The sequence below is a fragment of the Rhipicephalus microplus genome, chromosome 3 (assembly GCF_043290135.1).
Source record: "Rhipicephalus microplus isolate Deutch F79 chromosome 3, USDA_Rmic, whole genome shotgun sequence".
Lineage (NCBI taxonomy): Eukaryota > Metazoa > Arthropoda > Arachnida > Ixodida > Ixodidae > Rhipicephalus > Rhipicephalus microplus.
This window is the reverse complement of record NC_134702.1, coordinates 229,836,667-229,857,868: the sequence shown is the minus strand read 5'-3', so window position 1 is coordinate 229,857,868 and position 21,202 is coordinate 229,836,667. Positions and strand designations below refer to the sequence as shown.

At 45.0% G+C, this 21,202-nt stretch overlaps 1 protein-coding gene across 1 annotated transcript in view; it reads right to left on the bottom strand.

Annotated features, from left to right (window-relative positions):
- The window catches only part of LOC119167548 (lethal (3) 80Fj), a 331,845-nt gene that overhangs the window by 249,045 nt on the left and 61,598 nt on the right, over positions 1–21,202 (bottom strand). The window contains exons 11-17 of the mRNA XM_037419055.2: positions 15,917–16,069; positions 15,460–15,557; positions 14,404–14,479; positions 13,825–13,980; positions 6,873–6,965; positions 2,727–2,799; positions 2,374–2,542 (exon numbers count right to left, since the gene is read on the bottom strand). Of these exons, the coding sequence (XP_037274952.2) occupies positions 2,374–2,542; positions 2,727–2,799; positions 6,873–6,965; positions 13,825–13,980; positions 14,404–14,479; positions 15,460–15,557; positions 15,917–16,069 (818 nt within the window). The remainder of the gene's footprint in view (positions 1–2,373; positions 2,543–2,726; positions 2,800–6,872; positions 6,966–13,824; positions 13,981–14,403; positions 14,480–15,459; positions 15,558–15,916; positions 16,070–21,202) is intronic.

Here is a 21,202-nt window from a genome sequence, read left to right as displayed (position 1 = left end):
AGCGTTGCAATCCTTAGGCTTTCTAGCATTCATTTATATGTCAATGGCCATGCAATTCAAGTACATACATTTTTACAGTTAAAAATGATAGAATTCTATGTTTTCTTCATTTTCTCAAAATAGCAATTTTTCACACCCTGCATGAAAATTACTGGAATATATCGGAAACTATTACAGAGAGCAGAATATTTTTTTTTGCCGCATGAAGCTATATGTTTTGAGCACACAACATAGGAAGCAGATTTTGATTCATCTTGATGCAAGTTTTTTAAACTAGTCTTTTGTGTGACCACACAATGGCCACATTCCGAGCTGTAAAGTTTAGTGTACTGTAAAGTAAGAAATAATGCCTCAATCAAAAAAGTGCTTCCTATGTTGTATGTTTTATGCTTTCTACTGTCAGTCCCTATGTCATTTGACGGGTGGTTATTTTTCCATTGTGGTAAGAACAATAAAAATTGTTATCTTGATTATTTAATTAACTAATGAAGCTACAGAAAAAATCACTACATTTTTAGAATCAGGAGAACAAACTAAGTAAGCATGCCAACTTTTGTCACATTTGGTTCATAAAATTAATGAGAGAGCCCTAAGACCCATGTCCCCCCTTAATTAGTCACCTGCGCCCACATTCACCTGAACGGTGACTTGACACCATCGTGAAAGTGCACTGAGCATCTGAATGTGCTTGCATGCACGCAGGAGCTTCTCTTAACGTATTATATTCCATTTGACGGGGCCTGCACCTGTAGCGTAGTGGTCAATGTCAGGGCTAGAGTACACTAAACTGCGAATTGCATGACTTCCTAGTGCGAAAAATCAGATGCCGAAGATATTGCACACCCGAAATTTCAGACATTCTTACATAGTGATGCCGATGCGGCTTATGACTGTGCCATGAAAGCGTCCAAAGTTTCAAGCATGTCTGAAAAATTGGGTGTCCCGAAATTCTAGTGAGGGTCAGTTTAAATCCTACTAGAGGGTCAGTTTAAATACTACTAGAGGGTCAGTTTAAATCCAGCCGTAGCAAAATCTCTAGGTATGCTTATATTTATGTTCGTGTTGTGAAATACGCATTATGCTGACAGCTCCCATAGTTCATCAGACCTTTAGAACCACTCGTATTAACTAAAGAAAGGCTAATTCACATAATTAAATTCTTGCTCTTTTTCCTAGGTGAACAACTCTGAATGTTTGCCAATAAACTTATAAGCCATCACGGAATTCGTGCTTTGGCTGCAGACCAGAAGTCTGTGTATGTATAATGAATGTGCACTACAATTCACAACTTCTCTACAACACACCTGTTGAGTGGACAAGTACTGAACACAAGAGAACCACTGCATTATGCTTTGCATAGCAGACCTGTGCCTCACATGCCTCAACTCGTCTTGATCTGGAGCAAATTGAGTTAGGCCAACCAATATGCAAGTGATCTGTAATCATGATTAATACTTTAGACTAGCTATTCACATTATGATAATTACCATCCTGCTGTGCTGTATGTGCAGCTTTATAGTTTTTGTGCACCAATATGTGCATGCATGTGGGCCAGTTATAGCTTTGCTTCGACACCTCAATGTTATGCGCGAAGGGGAAAAAAAAGGAAAGAAAAGGGTGTGGCGGAATGTTTGCTCTCTCTCAAATGCCGATCTGCGATGCACCTGTGATATTCTTCTCCCTTTTTCATCTCTGCCATGTAGAGACCCTCCTCCTTTGAATGCCGATGCAAAGAGAGCAAAAAAAAAGCTGCCGTGGAATGTTGGTTCTTTCTCAAATGCCGATCTGCTTCTCTCCGCACAGAGATGCTCCTCCTTTCTCGTGCTGGCCACGCTGCAGCTGAGGGTAGCAGCGGAGACGCAGTCGTTGTCGTTGTCGTCTTTAGAGAGTGTCGGTGCTGGACATTGCCTTGCGCAAGTTCTCTTGCCAGGGAAATGCAGAAGCCGAAGTAGAAATGCTTTGCAAGCTGCATGCATGCGAAATTGATTGACTCCCTGCAAGGCAAATGTGTGTGGACAAGCATCCCCGATTACTTCAATTAATGACGGATGACCTGTGATTTGTGAACAAATCGAAGTCTTCTGAAACTTCCCCCTCGTGTGTTAGCTCAATGCACATGCGCCACTGTATGGTGAGCCCTCCATTCATTTAGCTTTCATTAATTCAAACATTTTTCAATATTTGGGCTCTTCAAGTTCGAATTGTCTAGATTTGACTAGCTGAATTTCCAAACATCGACACTGCAAAAGCTGCATTATTAGAGTCTCCCTTCTCCATCAACAGGACATCGTGAAGCATATTTACCGCAAGCACCAATACGAACTTGCAAGATGCAAAAGCGAAGCGCCGTGCTCCTGAGAGCGGCATCCTTACCTTGTCTTTGAGGTGGCTGTCAACAAAGCTCGAAAACTCGCGGAGCAGGAAGCAGGCGAGGGAGGTGCCACTCAGCACAGACACCAGCTTGCGCACTGTGCTCTGGGTCGACTGACGCACCAGCTGGCTCGAGTGGCTCAGGCCTCTCAGAAGGGGCACTGCAAAGGGCCTGCACAAGCCGCAAATGACATGAGGGTTAACTTTTTTTTTTGCTTTTTCTAAAGCGAACACTACCATGCAGATGGTATTTGGAAAAAAACAAAGATTAGAGATAAAGAGAGTCAAATGAGTGATCACAGTGACATGTTCATGTGCTAATTATATTTCACCATGGAAAAGTGCTGAACACTCACTTGAGATTAGCAAAGCAGGAGTCGGGATGGTCCAAAATCATCCTCGTGATTAGTTGCAGCACTAGTAGATGTGCTGCAAAGGCAAGAACAAAGCTTGTCAAAAAGAGACGCGACACAATTATTAGATCCAAGTTTTCTCATTAGTCTTAAGACCACTCACAGCTGTACAGCAAAGCCAAAGTCCAACCTGCAATGGTAGCTCAGTGGTTAAGGCATAATGCCACTAAGCTTAGTGCGTTACAATTGCTGGCCACAGCGGCTGCATTTCGATGGTAGCAAAATACAAAACCAACCACATAGTACTTACATTTAGGCCATAATAACAGAGCCCAAGGTGGTCAAAATTCTTGTCTGGGCACATAAAAAGCACTAAAATTTAACCATGGTGTCCTAACATATACCTATTTTGCCTCGTTGGTTATGCATTAATGTCCTCACAAAGGCAGAACACAATTATCAACGCGAAAGCTCGGACTTTGAAAGCATCGAAATTGTTATAAAGGAAATGCTCAGCCCCAACTTGAAATCTTACATAACAAGCCACACTTCTGAGTTGCATTGTTTGAGCAGCCGTGCGGTTTTCATGGAGCTCTAAATGACAAGACACTACTTTGGCTTCATTTTATGTTTTGGGGACTCTGAAAAATACTCAGCCTCATTGGAAATAAGACGAATAATTACTATGGCTTTGTAAGTCATTACGTTTTCCGTATGGGCACACTAGGACACATTTTTCTTCCATGCACTCACTCACACAGTTCACTTGCACTACGGAAGTGTGCGCCGGTTGCTCTGGTGCTGAAGCGATTACAGTAAAAGCTCGTTAATTCGGATTTCACGGGACCGGAAAAACTGTCCGAATTAACCGAATGCCCAATTAACAAATGAACAGGGAAAAACACATTTAAAATCAAGCTGCAGAAGCATACTTTTATTTGTTGAAGTATTTTGTAATTGTCGTCTGCGTTTTCGCGTAGATTCCGGCTGACATCACAATTTTTCTTAACTGTTCCAAATGGCCAACAGCACGCAAGCTGTCGGGAGTGTTCAGGCAAGCGTCCCCTAATATTAACAGCGCCTCCGAGACCTCCCGTGAGGTGCGATAAGGTCGCGGCTGTATTTCCTCGCATGATTCTTCGTCGGAATCGTGGTCTTCAAGGGAGCCCCCGACATCATTCATAATCTCTTGATCGGTCAGGAGACCACTCGTGGCGATACCATGATCAATTGCGATGTAGTCCTGAAAGGTCACATCTGTGGGAAGGACAGCATCGAAAGTCATTGTCGGCGGACTCTGCTGACACCTCCTCGATGCCATCGTCAGCTACTGCTGCATGCTCGGGCCTCACAAAACCGCTGTGCCGAAAACAGTTGGCGGTGACTTGGGGTGGAGTGTTTTTCCACACGAGGGCGATGATGTGCACTGCGCCGAGTAAGTCCACTTGATACAACTTTCCAGCTTCTGAGCATAGGATCATTCGCTCTAGCAGGTGCTTGCGGTACTTCGACTTCACGTAGTGAATGATACCCTGGTCCATCGGCTGAAGAGCAGACGTAGTGTTGGGCGGCAAAAAAACTACTTTGATGCTCTTCAGTTCGACTGTACAGTTATGGGCACTGCAGTTGTCAACAACCATAATTATCGTGCGGTCCTTCGACGTGAAGTGCCGGTCCAACCGCTGCAGCAAGCCGCGAAAAATGTCCGATGTCATCCATGCCTTCCTGTTCGCTGTGTACTCAACAGGAAGGCTTTTGACGTTCTTAAAACGTGGCTTAAACGCCTTCCCGACAAGTAGTGGCAAGCGCTCCGTGCCAGTCATATTGGCGGCAAGAAGCACAGTTATCCTTTGCTTGCACTTCTTGCCACCAATGCACGCGTCCCCTTTAAAAGTCACCGTCTTGTCGGGCAGAGCTCTGAAAAATAGAGCAGTTTCATCTGCATTGAACACGCCACGTGGTTCATATGCGGCGATGTGCTCCAGCAGCTTCACATTTCTCCACTCGGTGGTCAAGCTTTCGTCAACACTGGCCTTTCCACCACACACACTCCTGAAGACAAGTTCGTGTCTCTCTCGAAACCTCGCAAATCACCCTTCTGACGCTTTGAACGATTCAATGTTCATCATTGCAGCGTACTTCTCACCTTGCGGCATGATGAGAGGTCCGCTCAAAGGCAGATGCGCGTTGTGACAGTCAGTAATCCACCGGAGCAAAGCTTCTTCGAGCTGGGGATGAGCTGCGGTTCTCAACCGCTTTCTAGAGGCATGAAACTTCTCACTTTCGAAGGCTTGTCAAATCTGTTGTTCATTTTTCACGTACGTTCCCAACGTGCTCCGCTTCACGTTGTACTTGGTCATAACCTGCTGTCGCGATTCGCCGTTCTTCAGTGCTTCCAAAATTTCCACTTTAGTCGCCAAGTTCTTCGCGACGTAGTTCTGCCGCTTTTTCGGCGTTGCCATCACTGTAGCGCACGATGGTGGTGGCATGCAAATAAAGTCACAATGGAAGAAAAAGAGAACTCCGCAAGAAGAGATGGTTCCGACACGACAACACAAGGGAAAATGATGTTGGAGGTGCTGAGTGGAGAAGAAAGAAGACGCCGACGTTCCGTGACGCTGCGATCGCCCCCACTAGTTGATGATGATGGCGATGCCACTCAGGTTTCAGTTTCACTCCAGTGGGGCCAGCGCTGCTTTATCACACTTTTGTGTAGCAGCAGCCGTCAGCATTTGTCCGAATTAAGCGGTGCGGAGCCGAATTCCGACGAAATAACGAAGGCTTGGTCCCATAGATTAACATGCACTTTGGCCGGGACCAATAGAGCCATCCGAATTATCCAAATTTCCGAATTAAGGGTGTCAAATTAACGAGCTTTTACTGTATTTCGATATGGACTATTCCACAAGTGCCAAATCAGAATCTCATTTCTTGGATGTCAGTTCATCAGACGAGGATTTACTAATGAGTTCAGACTCATATGATGATGAAAGAGTGAAATCTTGAAAGTGTGCGCGATGAGATGATCCGAATCGGATCAAAGGTGACTCTTCGCCAGTGTTTAGTACTAGAGCAAAACTACTTTTTACTAAAAAGTACTGTGGTGCTCTTATTTGTGTATATCCGTGACTTATATTTAATACACTGAATAATTCTTATTTAAAAGTACGTGAAAGTGTTTCTTTTTTAGGAATTTACTTGATGCTACTATGAATAAACTAAATCATGTGTATGCAACCAAAATGACATTTTTGTCTAGGTTTGATTAAATAGTGAATCTAAGGTTCAAAACAAACTGAAAGCAAATAGTAAATTTAGTCGAATAATTTGGAATCGAATTCAAATAGAATATATGATCTATAATAAAGAAAAAATGGGCTTATATGTCATAAGCCAACTAACCTGCACAATATTTTTTTAGAAGTTGAAACGCGGCCTGTGCAAATGCCAATATTTTTAGTTCAAAGGAAGTAGAAGCAACTTTGAATAGTAGCAAGATTTTACTTTCAGTAGAATGCATGTGATAATTTGTAAAATATGTTATGTTTTAATATTTACTATATCAAGAGCCCATAAGCAGACATAACAAGCCTTTAAATGACAAAATATATTAATCATGTGAGGGTAACACGTTCACTTAACTTTGAAGCGGGGCTTCGCAGCAGCGCAGATTTTTTTTTCTGAATAAATGTTATCCTAACTTGGCATCGCTTGACTGCAGTGAAATCATCTTTACAGTATATTTTATGGGAATTATTATACATTCAATTAGTGCTTTCATGGCTTAGCACTTCTCTACGCAGTGAAACCACCTTTACAAGAGGTTCAATGTGGACTAATATACAATTATTAGTTAATTTAGAATATTTCAAAATTTTGGACAAATTTAAATTCAAATCAGACTATACCTATTTGAATATTCGAAGCGTCCGAATAATCACACAAGCCTATTTTTGTCCCTTCACAGTCCTAGAAAAAAAATTTAAGAAAGTTTTTTTTAAATAAAATTGAAGAATTTATTTCAGCAATTTTAAAAAATTACGCATTTTGGACAGCTCCTTATTTTTTTAAAAAATGCCACCATCAAAAGGTAGAATGCCTATCAGACATATTCAAAATCAAGCAATGATTAGAAAAGGCCTGCCTTACTGTCTTCTGATGCAGCCTGCAGAAACTTATCAGCAAAGAATGGCTGCTTCTCTTGGTCCAGGAGTTGTGTGACCATGCTTTTGATCTTGTTCTCTGTAATAAAAAAAAGGTATACATAAGGCTTACCAGCAACTATGATACCACACACACAATATCGAAATGAGATCAATCAAACCACTAGCAACAAACAACACATTAGAGCACATATAGAAGAACAGCACACGTTCCAACCTAGCAGGATTGAAGTTCGGGAGACAGCAGTGGGGAAGGAGGGGGAAGTGATTTCCTCTTAAAGATGATAGTCTTTCTTGGGGTACATTCGACACAAGAATTTTGGTCTGTCTGTCTGTCCGTTTGTCCGCCGAAATGATACTAGAAGAAACAGCCAAAATCCCAGCCAATCCACAGCGCCCACCAATACTGCCAAAGTTTCAGCAATCGTACTAGTATGATTGTCAATTAAAAAGCAATTATTGTGCACCATAACAACACGCATATATTCTGCATATATATGCTCCTACTAGAGAACGCATACATAGGTAATCCTAAGGACCATAGCATTTATCACGCTGCACTGACAATGAAACGCTACGCACAATAAGGCAAGTGTTTCTAACACTCTGCTAAGACAACACGGTGGTGGCACCTACCTGTCGCTTTGCGTTCTACACCTTATTACCTCCAAGATGGGCGCACACGCCGCGTGCTGACTGCTTCACAGGTCATTTTTGATTTTTTTTTTTTTTTTTAAGATAACTGCCAGATAGCGCTCATATCTCATGTGCCTCGATGCGCTCATTCGCCTCCACTGCATGGATCGAGGCACTCTGAAGCAGCGCCTCCAGAATACCATTCCCCGATTTTATCGCGCAGAACATCAAATAAACGTTTTGTTCACTCTCCTGAGACACAAGACTATCGTCTTTCGACAACATTTGCAGTGAAATATGCAGATAAGGGGCCAATTTTTTTTCATATCCGGCATTACTTAGACTGAGACATTTGCGACGCGCTGTCGTTGCTTCTGTACACTGCGACTACAAACGCACGGTGGTTTAGGGCCTCCATGCATTGTTTTCGGCACCTGCAGCCACTTCCCCGAAGATGGCAATCGCTCTCATGCGTCCAAACTCGTACCACTTCGCACCCTCGCACTTGGGGAGCCTTTTCCGAAACAATGGTTCTGCCTGATCACTTACTTTCGGCGGAAAGTTGCATTCCACAAGAAATCCTGTAAATAGGCATTCTGTGCTTATTGCACTGTCTTTGAAAGAAACTTCTGATGCTGTCCTGCCTTTCCACAGCACGAACCCACTTCTGATGCTTCTGTGAAGTGATGTATCAGCCTTGCAACCGTGCAAAACCCTTACATCACAGGCGCTCGTGGTATACAGAATCAATAATTGCAACCTTTCCACGAACTCACAAAGCTCACAAACTCAGTCGTGTGAAAGTCCAGAAACACTTGTAAATAATTCTTTACTTTTAAAAATACCATCGAATTTCCAACTTAAACTCGCGGAAACTTGCAACTCCCAAAACAACGTAACAAAGGGTCCGTTTGATTCACCTCTGCTATCGAAACCAGTTCACAACTGTGCACAAGAATTTCAGGAATGGTGCAACGCGAGTTCAGCGGTGCAGGCACAGTGCGACACCTGAAACGATTGATGAGGTGCCAACAAGGTGCAGGTCTTAATCCTGTTCACTTGATGTACACCATCCAACTAACACTGACCGATGGAAAGCCACACATGCGGAAAGTTTATGAGGTACGAACATTTTGGCACTCCTACTCCCACCCCCCCACCCCAACTTCTGTTCACAAATCACAGAAGAAAACATAACAGATTCCCTGTGGGAATTTACAACACGCTTCTTCATTACCTGTACATAACCATCATCACATAGTGTTCCTCATCTTGATCGTTAGTGGATATAGCCTTTGAGTCTGTTCTGTGCCTCGGAGGTGACTGTTTTTGGCCATGTCTTCCAGGCCTAATAAAGACATGTAAAAGACTATGTCACAAGTGGTGGAGGTCGCTCCTCGATTCCCCGTCCCTGCTTGCTTGCTTTACCTCCTGGAGCTTCACTCAGGTCGCCGTTTGGGCTATTAGTCCACCAGCATGCCGCAGGACAAACCCTCAGGCGCTTCTCCTTTTGCTCCTCCTGCTACCACTGCCGCAGCTACTCACTCTTGGATCGTCAGTGGACCCCCTTGCGAGCCGCCTCTGATTGCTGGACTCCGAAATGAGGACGTGGACGACTGGCTACACCAATATGACATAGTGAGTGCAGCAAATTTGCACGGTTGCAGCTGGACGACTCTCCTGCGGCCATGCCTGACAACCCTACTGTCGACCCCTCTTTACAAGCCATGATCCGTGCAATGATACGAGAGGAACTGCAGTCGCTCGGTTTTGAAGCACGTCAGCTTTCTTCGGGCAACCCCAGTACAAATTTACGGGACGTCGTTAAGGAGTTGTCAGCTATGACTGGTAACGCGTACACAGGTCCTCACGTCTCTAAAGCCCCACTAACTTACGCACAAGTCACCGCACTTACCCCAGCCTTTGTTTCATCGGTGCCAGCGACGACGACGCCAGCCCACCTGGCGTGCCTGGTGCCCAGAAAGCAAAACCAGCCTTACTATGCACGACCGGCGCCAGCCCACCTGGCTTCCATACTATTGGCTTCGACAGTATTCCATAGTGGCTTCCCACATACTAATGTGAAGCTGCCTTCCTTGCCATAGCATGAACCCATGCTGTGAAGTCAATTTTACAACCAAACTTGCTAACCCGCACCCCAACAATAACTCCGAATTTTTCATTTTCAGTATACCGTATTTACTCACTGCGCACTTGGGCCACTGGCAGGTGGGCGATCCCACTGAAAACGTGGACGAATCGTCGCTCTGACCACTGACTACGCGCAAAAAGCACAAAAAGCATTGGCATCGGAAAAGGATTCGTTCTGCCACTGCACCTCAGGGGCCCAACGAATTTCTCTACGACAAACCCGGTAACAAGAATGCAGCGTCGAATAGCGACGCACACACGTTGCGGTTGTACATCGCGCCGTCGGCATGGTGGGCGTGATTTTGCTTTGTTTTTGCGCCACTGTGTTTGCGTCATGCTGTATGCAGAGGCTTTTCTGCATTCGACAGATGGCGCGCTGCCACAAAAGACGCGACATTAAAATTTTGATGGACGTCGTCTGCACTCGCACTGGTCCCATCTGTTTAGCATGCTATAAACTACGTTTTGACTTTTACTGCATCGTTATTTTGTGACATAATGGCATGACTAGATGTTTTAATAATCAATAGCACTGGCTATCACCCCTAAATAAAATGAACGGATATATTAGAGAAATAGGTAAAAATTTTTTTTTTCAGGAACCAAGGAGTGGGAAGGGCTCATTATGCGAGCCAGTACATTGCACAATTAAATACGGTAATCATCATAGTTCCCCAACTTATTTCGTGGTCCATACATTAAATTTCACTGTAACGACAATACACGGCAACAAACTTTCTTCATGCATCTTGAAAATCTTGTTGAAGTGGGATTTAACTGCATGCTTAGTTTTTCTATCAAATGATGCCCCAGTTATATAATAGTTTTGCACGGGTTTCTCATAGTAATGTGGTTTCGGTTCCGATCTGACTTCGACTGACTTGGATATGTTTTATTAATCTCCACCAAATGTAAAGCAAGCACACAATGAGGTGCAGCAGCGTATTCAAAACCTGTTTGAGGCTAAAGCACTAAAACTGTCACTGCCAGTAAAATTTGGCCACTTTGCCAACCTTGAAGTTACCTATAAGTGGCAGGCAGGCATGCTGCAAGCCATGGTGCATTTACCACGATATATCCCAAGTAAGCACTGCCCCTCACTGCAAAAAGATAATCGAACAAGACTTGAAGAGGGACCATTTGTCGGTTGAGGACCAAAATTCAAGATGGTGGTGCAAGAACTTTCAAGAAGAATGCATGCCCGTTTTTCTAATTAAATGCTTTACTGAATACACAAGCATTCACAGTTCTCGTGCGAAACTGTGCGTTATGACAAGGAAGGAAAGATGCTTTCCAAATGTTCCAACAATTTGTGACAACTCGTTACGCAACCACGACCCACCAAACTGTAAAGGTACAGTGGAACCTTGTTAAACCGTACCTGACGGAGACGAGAAGAAACTACATGCTAAGCGATACCCTAGCTTACCCAAAAGTAATGAATTTGCACTTACTTGCGAATAAATAAAGAACATCCGAGAATTCATATTCACATCCAAAATACATTCCGCCAATTCTTACATGCCCTGTTCAATAGCACACATTATGTCTAATTTCTCCTCATTTTCAGCCCTCAGTGCTTTTGTCCCAGCTTCGGCAAGATGCAAGTACAAAGCAGCACAAGCACACACACACAACACGTAAAAAACAACACTCCCGAACGTCCCCAGCTTTTGCGTGCAGCACGGCACATCCACAGAACACTTAGACACGGCACCGAAAGAACAAGAAAGAAAGCAGAGCAAGCGCACACCGAGTTTGTGCAAAGCACCAATGCATGGACAACATCAGATGCCTGGCCCGCCGAGTTCTGAACTTCCAATTTCAGAGGCAATGTACTTCGTGTTGTGGAAAAAATCCAGGAGATGGCACTCATCAACACAGCTGCCATCATTATCAACTCAAACAAGCGAGGTGTGTTTCCATCTTTGGGACTTGCTGTTCTGTCGGGACGCCCAGTGGGGGACAAAAAGCTGTGGCGAGTGTGCAACAAAAATAGGAGAAACTACGTATTAACCTATATATACATGATAAGCTGGTACGATTATAGCGGATACAAAATTTATTATGTTCAATTGACGCCGAGTCGGAAATTTTACTACTTTTAAAACAAAACTACTGTTTAAGCGGGTACAATTCATCGATGTTTTACTGTACCCTCATAACCCTTTATAAGAGGCATGCACCGAAGAGCAATTCTAGTCTTTTATAAGAGGTGTCTCTTATATGCAAAGTACCACGTATGCGTTTTCTTAACATCACGTAGCCCTGTGGTTCTCAAAAGAGGGTCCCCAGACCCTAGGGTGTCCGAAAAGCCATTTTTATGGTCCGCGAAACCCTCACCCGCATTTTTCTTTAAGCGTGACTGTGCGGCACATTGATGAACTGTCCAAAATGAAGTGATGTGGCACGTTTGTTTGATGTTTTGCGTAGCAATAAAAGGTAGGCTTGTGCGAATATTCGAACGCTTGAAATGTTCAAACGAATAGTAGAGTATTCGAATTCAATTCGAATTTAAATTATTGGAAATTTCGAAGTGTTTGCAATGAATGAACAGGTGTACATTAATCCGCATGTAACGGCTTGTAAAGGTAGTTATGCTGCAGTGTCGGAGTGCTAAGCCGTGAAAGCACCCAACCTGAAAAAATCCGCTTTGCCATGAAGTCCCCCTGCAAATTTAAAGGGGCCCTGCAACACTTTTAGAGCATAGTCAGAAAACGCTCTTGATTGATAGTCGAGACTTCCAAGAACACGCGAGCCAAATATATGGCAGCACGCGTCCTGCGATTCACAGTAAATTCTCAAAGCTAGCTGAAAATTGCTCTCTTCTCTCCCCAAATGACACCACAAGCTCAAAATCACTCGTCGCAGCTATTGCATCAGCCATTGGCTGAATTGAATTTGGCGTGCTCGGTCGCCACTGGAGCCGCAGTGGGATGCCGCGACGTGTCCACACATGCCGGCGCGATCACGCTGAAAAGCAGCGTATTCTAAGAAAAAATAAAAAAGAGGTGCTCAAGGTCACAAGGTGCGTGTGACGTATCTTCTTTCGCCATGCCATTCCTCCCTGCTTAGCTTCCAGCTATTTCGTCGGGACGAAAAAAGAGAAATAAATTGCAGCGTGCGACTGATTTTTGGAACTCCGCTACTCGTACTGGACTGATTCTAACATTTTGCATTAGTAAATTTGCGAGGCAACAAGCTTGTTTACTGGCTCCATGGCTTCTCGAAAAGGTGTTGTAGTGCCCCTTTAAATGAACATGTTACCCTCTAATCAATTCATCATTTTATTAAGCTTAAAAGCTTGTTATGACAGCTTATATGCTCTATGTAAAATAAAATTTAAGATGTTACCTATCTTACAGGTTATCACTCGCATCCTACCGAAACACATATCACGCTACTACTAAAAGTTATTTAAGCTTTCTGTGAACGAAAAAAAAGACATTTGAATAGGGGCCTTATTTCAATATAAAAACATAATGTACTGGTTAGTAAGGTCATGATGAATATGCCCATTTTTCTTTGTATGTCATATACACTATTCAAATTCGATTCAAAATTATTCGACCAAAATCACTATTTGCTTTGAACCTAAAATTCACTATTCCCACAAGCCTAATAAAAGGCACCTGTTTCAAGCTCAAGTTGTGTTCATTTACCTACGAACCCCCCTCCACCCCCCCACCTTCGGCCCCTCCGCTGCAAGGGGTCTCCCATCACTTCCACCAGTCCTCAAGAAGTCCCCAACACATCCATGGCTGAGAACCACTGACCTAGCCTATTTCAATGTAGGCACACTGGTGTCTCTTATACTCCAAGCGCCTGCGTCTTTTATAAACGTGTTCAACTGTTCAATCATGCACACATCTGAAGACTCTCAGAAGTCTGATTCAAAGGAACTGCTCCTGAAGGATTGTGTAGCGGTGGGGAAAAAAGAAATAGTGGGAGCGGAGGGGAGGGGCCCTTGCTTGGTCACATACTTCAAATCTGCTGAAAAGTTGAAGGGGCTGCTTGATCGGCATTTTGCGGTAGTGCCAATGCAAATGGCCATTGGCAAACCTGCAGACAGAATGCCAACCCATAAATCCTCGGGAGAGCTCACTGCTTCTTTCAGGGGCATGTCAAACTTAGTCGCGACGAATGCTCACCGGATGGGGAGCCTGTGGGCTGCAAGCGGAAGAGAAGGCAGGCTGCAGCCAAGCCCTCGCAGACTGGTCCGGGTTGCAATGGCTGTGCCAAGGCTCGTTCTGCCGCCTTCAGCACCAGGCCTAGAATGGGCTCCACCTGCTTGCAGCCTGGCATACCTGGGTAGACAACCGAGCAGAATGCAAATCGTCGCCACTTATAATGGGAAAACGATAGTCATTCCCGAAATTTCGACCAAAAGTTGCAAAGAGTACTAAACTGTATTGACAGAAAGATGCCCCAAAGGAATGCCAAGCCAATGTAGGACAGCCTCTTCCACATGCCTAAACAGAGCATTACTATTAGATACCCCGAGCTAACAATACTGCCTTAGCTTTGTTAAATTTTCGTTCTCTTGAAACACACACAAGCAGCACTAGCAAATCGATGGTGCCCTTACACATCCTGCACACTTCTAGGACTTACTGCAAAAAGAGAACAGTGGTTTTCAGCAAAATCTCTATGAGAATGTCAAGTGTGCAAAACTACCATGAAAGTGCCCGTGCCTTTCTAAGAATGGCCACACATACCACTGTGCTTACCGTGAAATGCTGAGTTCATGCACTGCAGGTATCCGTACCGTACAGCCGACGTCGCCGTCTTCTGTTCCATGCCCTCCTATGAAGAGATGACAAAGAATCATCCGCTAATTCTATGCCCGCTCCCATGCATAAAATTCTTCGTTCCACTAGCATCCTGTGTAGCATGCACTTGCTCCTAAAGATGAGTAAACAGATTCCCTACCCAACAGACCTTCACACAACATGTACTGTACACTAGACTGAACCTGGATGGTAACTGGTTCCTTCCATGCAAAGTGTCACAGGCATTCTGGTGGCCATCTCAGCTTTTGCCGAGAAAGATTCCAGCTGCCAACCACAGAGCATTCTCTCAAACTAATGATCCCGAAAAAATTTTTATCACATGGTGTTCGTTTAAATTTCATCTGTTGGTGGCCGTCAGTGAGAGGCCTGCTACCACAACAAACTCTAATTAATATTGTAACATTTTAAAGGGCCACAATTGGACAATCCCATTTCATCAATAAAACAGGACTGCATGCAGCGCGGACACTCCATTAAAAAAAACCATTCCCCCTTCCCTCGTAATGCTCATCCCGTCATCAATGAAAGCAAAATGACAGTCTTGCCCATGGGCAATTTTATGTTGCGACTACTTCGTGTATTGGTCCTCTGCACTAGTAAACAGCACCTTCACTTTGGGGTTTGAATAATCAAGGTCTTCCAATAATCATACATGAATGCACTGGAGCGTGGACTAAAACGGCAAGCAATAACAAGTGAAAGACGGCAGCTTCCACCATCCTGAATGTAATGTCAAGAAAGCGACGCCATTATTCTATCAGTTATCTATCTTTAGAGCATCAGTGCACATGAATTCTTCATAGTTTCAAGTGTTTTTGAAGCAGCTCAGGTGCATTCTGGGTTACTTTTTCAGCCTCAGCACACATGGCAAAGTTATATCATCGAATAGCATTGTTTTGGCGGTAAGTGCAACAAGTGTGGTACAGGCACTGTTTGCAGAAATGTGTTGATTTTGTTCATTAACTTATAGTTAGGTTCGAGGATGCCCCGTACCTTGCATCCAGTCACTAGAAAACTAGGTGGTTCTTGCGTGAATCGTGAGCACCACTTGGACATCATCTTGAGTGTCAGCAGCAAGGTCCCCTCATGCACTGCACAAAAACACACAAACACGAGGCCACTGTAAAATACGGTTAAGCTTCAATAAAACAAAGTGGCCAAAACTGGCAATTTATTTCATCATATCAAAAACCCGATGAACTAAAATGAAGAAATTTAGGGAAAGTATGAGCACCACAATAGATGTCCTTTAACATAGCAGCAAATAACGAAGGCAAATCAGTTAAGTGTATTGACTAAATTGGCAAAACACTGAATTCTCCATTCACCAAGCCGAGCAACTTGCTCAAGGAGTAATGAATACATAGCAACAAAAACCCCTGATGTGCCACAACAACTTTAGGGATGACAAGCTACAAGTAACACACGTGCGGTAACAAGATGTACTCACCTTCGGCCTTGAGGACAGCTAGGAGGTGTCGCAAAGCTATCTCGCTGAGCTGCTGAATGTGGGAGGCCCCAGTCACCACATGGCAGCTCACCTCGCCAATGGCCGTCAGCACACTTAGTCTCTGCTCGGTTGTGGTCAGCTTTCCCTCGGAGCCTGCAAGTTTTGAGACCAGACATCACCAAGTGCACCATAAACATGCGGCTTGTGAAAAAAAAAATTAAACAAAGGAAGAACGCTTCTAAGGCCTTTAAGTTACTGTAAAGAGCAATCGTAGCATTGGCGTCAGCTCTGCCCACTGTATTGCTATTGTGGTTAAGGTAGGTCACCACCTTCAAGAAGTTTTAGTTTTTGTACAAAAGCTGCGCAGTAAAAGCTCATTTATCCGGACCTCATTAACTTGGAAATTCGGTTAACTCGATCTCGCGGCGCAGTCCCGGCAAAACTGTGTATATTTCAATGAGGTCAAATGCTCATTAATTTGGAGGTATTTAGCCGCACACCGGGTAACTCGGACAACTCCGGAGAGGGCTATTGGGACTCCAGAGTCGCACGATATCGGCGGCTTGGAGGCTCAAGCAACGGTTGCCGTAATCGATGGCAGAACCCGAGTTTTTGAGAAACCGAAACCGAGTGAACTGCAGAATATGACCATGATGATAGTGAATGAGGGGGAAGTGGCTAGGTGGAGCTAGTCACCACCCGGCAAAAGCGCTTGGGCCACCGCAGCATCCAGTGTCTACTAACAGCTGCTCACTACGCCCATGCTACGCCTACTGGTGTACTTCGTGTCTTGGTTCTTTGTGTTGTGACTGCGTGTTGAGGCTTTGTTTGTGTGCGTTGCCGCCGCCGTCGCGCTTCATGGCGACCATCACAGGAATTGAGCGACCACAGCAGCCAGCAAATGATCTTGAAAGAAGGGTTATAATATTGAAAGACATGGATGCAAATGTTTCTCGACAGGAGATAATGAAAAAGTACGATGTTAAGAGAAGCATCTTAAGCGACTACGTGAAGAACAAAAAAAAATTTTTCGAGGTGTTTGACAGCGGCAAATTCACCGAAAAACGAAAACGACTAAGGACGGCAGCACACCCGAAGCTGGAAGACGCGCTGCTGCGGTGGATAACAGACATTCAGAACAGCCAGCTTCCACTGAGTGGACTGTTGATCTGTCCTCAAGCTGAAAGGTACGCACTGAGAATGAACATCGAATCTTTTAGTGGGTCTGAACGCTCGTTTGCCCGCTTTAGAGAAAGGCACGGGTTGGTGTTTCGAAACGTGTGCGGGGAAAAAGCAGCAGTGGATGAACGGCGTATTGCTGACTGGAAGACAACTGAGCTTCCCCAGTACCTGGCTCGTTATGAGCCTGCCAACGTCTTCAATGCCGATAAAATGGCTCTCTTTTTTAAAGCCTTGCCGAACAAAACGATCACGTTCAAGGGCGAGCCGTGCGTTGGAGGGAAGAGGAGCAAAAAAAGGATCACTGTGCTTCTCGCTTCAAATATGTCGGGCACCGAGCGCTTGCCACTGCTAGTCATCGGGAAGGCACGTAACCCAAGGTGTTTTAAGAACATTCACCACTTTCCTGTGCAATATCGTGCCAACAGAAAGGCCTGGATGACTTCGGATATTTTCCAAGCTTGGCTGCGCCAACTCGACCGCCGCTTCTCCGCTAACAAGCGCAAGGTTTTACTTCTAGTTGACAACTGCAGTGCTCATACCAGAGTGACAGGGCTGGAGTGCATCGAACTTGTATTTCTACCTGCAAACACGATGGCTGCTCTGCAACCGCTGGATCAAGGAATAATTCAGCACCTAAAAAGCAGGTACAGAAACCATGTGCTGGAACGGATCCTGCTGAGCAAGGAAGCAGGGCGAGAATATAACGTGACTCTCCTGACAGCAATTCACATTTTGGCTCATGCCTGGAGCGAAACGCCGCCCGTGGTCATTGCAAATTCTTTCCGGCAAGCGGCTTTGTCCGATTTGACAACTCTGATATTCCTCCAGAGGTCACTCCAGAGGACACCCGCAAGCCCACTGGAAATATGGACGACGAGGTGAATGACACGCGTTTTGACTCTCTCCTTCCTAGTGGTGTCCAGATTTTAGACTACTTCGCTATAGACTATCATGTTGCCGTTGTGCTCCCTACGTCAGCGTACAACGATATCAGAAAAGCTACCAGAAAGCTATAAAGAGCTGCTTGTGGGCTTTTAAAAACATGTGATTTCCTTGCAAAAGGCAGTCTCCTTTCAGCTGGGCCAGATCGGAAACACCGATCAGACCGCAGCACTGCAGCACCGATCAGACTGTTGAGTACTAAAGGTGTGCACCGACTTCGGGTACCTCAAAACCTCGAGCCCCGCCTGGCCTGTGGGCCGGGCTCGGGCAGCCCGACGTCTTCTCACCTCGGGCCCGGTGCGGGCTCCGGCTTCTTATTTGTTTATGGAGCTAAATTCGGGCCGGGTGAAAAGTCCTAATCAAGCCAAAAATAAAGATAATGCGTCGGACTCGTCCTTGTTCATTTGTGTGCTTTTTTTTTAGAGTAGAAGTACACTTTTCGTGAAAAAAAAAATATATATATATATATATGAGCATTGAACCATTTAGTGATGGTTGTGACATTGATGAAGATACATAAGCAAGATGAAGTTAGTGAGTATGCGCAGTGAAACACTAAGCGCGTGCTCCCTATCAGATTTTGTCGAGTTTTGGAAAGAGAAAGAAAAACAACTATTCCAAACTTGGCATACTTAGAAGAAAGACACTGGCTATTCCAGCTACAAGCGCCACCAGCGCGTGCAACTTCACTACTGGAGGATACATAATGCAGAAACGACACACTCGACTAAAGCCTGAATCCATGGGCAACTTTTTATTTCTGCACTATATTTTTGTGAATGGTTTTGCACTCAGGCAGTTTCAACATTTATCAACTAAAAAAAAGAAGCTACAGGGAAGGAAGGCACGCTTTTTTCTTAATAAATACATTATCATCTTCCTGTTGCCATGTGCTTCATTGCATCATTGATCGAGTCGGGCCGGGCCGGGCCTTGCATGTAACACACCGGGCGGACCTGAGCGGCCCGTCCTCTTACATCATCAGGCTAGGCTAGCCCGCCTCCGTCAAGCATCAAGCATCAGGCCCGGACCGGGCCAGGCCAGGCCACGAAATTACAGACTGTGCCCATCTCTCCTGTGTACCTCGATATGCTCTTCTCGGCTCTGACAGTTCACGAAAACGGCCCCAGGCAAGTTACCGTGCAATCAAGTGAGAATGAGAAAATGGGGCTGACTGTAATGCTAGCTCGCACGGAAGATGGGTGCAAGTTGCCAGACTACGTTGTGTTCACACAAAAGATGCTGCCGAAGGGGGAGAAGTTCCCAAGAAATGTTGTCCGCTGCCAGGACAAGAGGTGGATGAATGAATCGCTCATACTTGACTGGATCAAGTCCTTGTGGAGTTGATGGCCTGCAGCACTGCTAGGGCTCCCATCGATGCTTGTGCTTGATGCATTTCGGTGCCATCTGGCAAACTCCGTGAAACCATTGCTGCACAACTCCCGCAACCGATCTCGTCATTATCTCAGGAAGGATGACATCCTTGCTGCAGCGTCTTCATGTGCCTCAATAAGCCATTTAAGAACCCATCAAGTGCCTGTATATGGAGTGGATGAGGTCCGAAGAGCTGGAAGTGACCCCTGCCGGACAACTAATGCGGGTCTCGCCAACGATGCTGTGCTTGTGGATCCCCGAGTCTTGGGCCTGCATTCCCGAGAAGCTCGTTCACCGTTCCTTTAAAAGGTGCTCTATCTCGAACCCCCTTCATGGCACTGGCGATGAGGCGCTGTGGGAGGACATGTCCGACAAAGAAGCTTCAGATGAGAGCTTATAAGATGACGAGTGATTGAGTGTAAATAAATGCATTTTTCTGTTTTCCTCTGTCTATATTTGGGTGAAAACATTTTTTTCTTGCATTTGCTACACCCGAAATGCACCTCTGACTATATGCAGGACCAACTCATACAAGCGTTTTTACGGTAATTATAATTTTGGATTATAATTATAATTTTAAATGGGGGCAGCGATGGCGTAGTGGTTAGAGCATCCGCCTCGCATGCAAAAGGTCCGTGGCTCAAATCTCGGTGCCGCGCAGCTCCCAACAGGATTAAAAAAAAAATCCGCGAGGTGATGGAACTGCATTAAGAGGCCTGGGGCGTGGTCTCACTGGTGACCACCGCCGTTAATGCACTCCCTCACCAGAGAAAGATTGGCCACCCTGGTGCAGTATCTGGCCACTACCTCCCACATGCATACGTCAAATAATTCACGGGCCTCAGTCCCAACAGCTGCGAAGCAACTGACCTCGGCGGCGGTCAGATCTGCAACGCAGCAGAGGGTGCTAAGAATCTCTGGATCCGGACAGACCGCCATTGAAACTTGAACTTGGCAACGTTTAACGCTAGAACCTTATCTAGTGAGGAAAGTCTAGCTGTACTATTCGGGGAGCTAGAGGGTGTTAAATCGGATATAATAGGGCTCAGTGAGGTTAGGAGGACAGATGAGGGCCATACGGTGCTACAGAATGGGCACGTCCTTTGCTATAGGCGCTTGGCTGACAGAAGAGAACTGGGAGTGGGGCTCCTAATTCACAGAAACATAGCTGGCAACATAGAGGAATACTATAGCATTATTGAAAGGGTGGTAAGTATCGTAATTAAACTGAATAAAAGATACAAGATGAAGGTGGTACAGGCTTATGCGCCTACATCCAGCCATGATGACGCTTCAGTTGAAAGCTTCTATGAAGACGTGGAATCGGCAATGAGTAAGGTAAAAACACAGTATACTATACTCATGGGAGACTAATGCAAAGGTAGGGAAGAAGCAGGCTGGAGACCAGGCTGTAGATTATGGCATCGGTACTGGAAACGCCAGAGGAGAGCTACTAGTAGAATTCGCAGAACGCAATAATTTACAGATTTTTAATACCTTCTACCGAGAACGAGGAAACCGCAAGTGGACATAGAGGAGCGCTAAAGGCGAAAATAAGAACGAAATAGACTTTATAATGGGTGCACACCCAGGCATTGTGCAGGATGTGGAAGTGGTTGGCAAGGTACGATGCAGTGACCATAGAATGGTACGGTCTCGAATTAGCCTAGTCTTGAGGAAGGAATGACAGAAACTGATTTGCAAGAAGCCAATCAATGAGCTAGCACTGAGAGAGAAGGTACAAAAATTCAGAGTCTCGCTTCAGAACAAGTACTCGGCTCTTAGTGA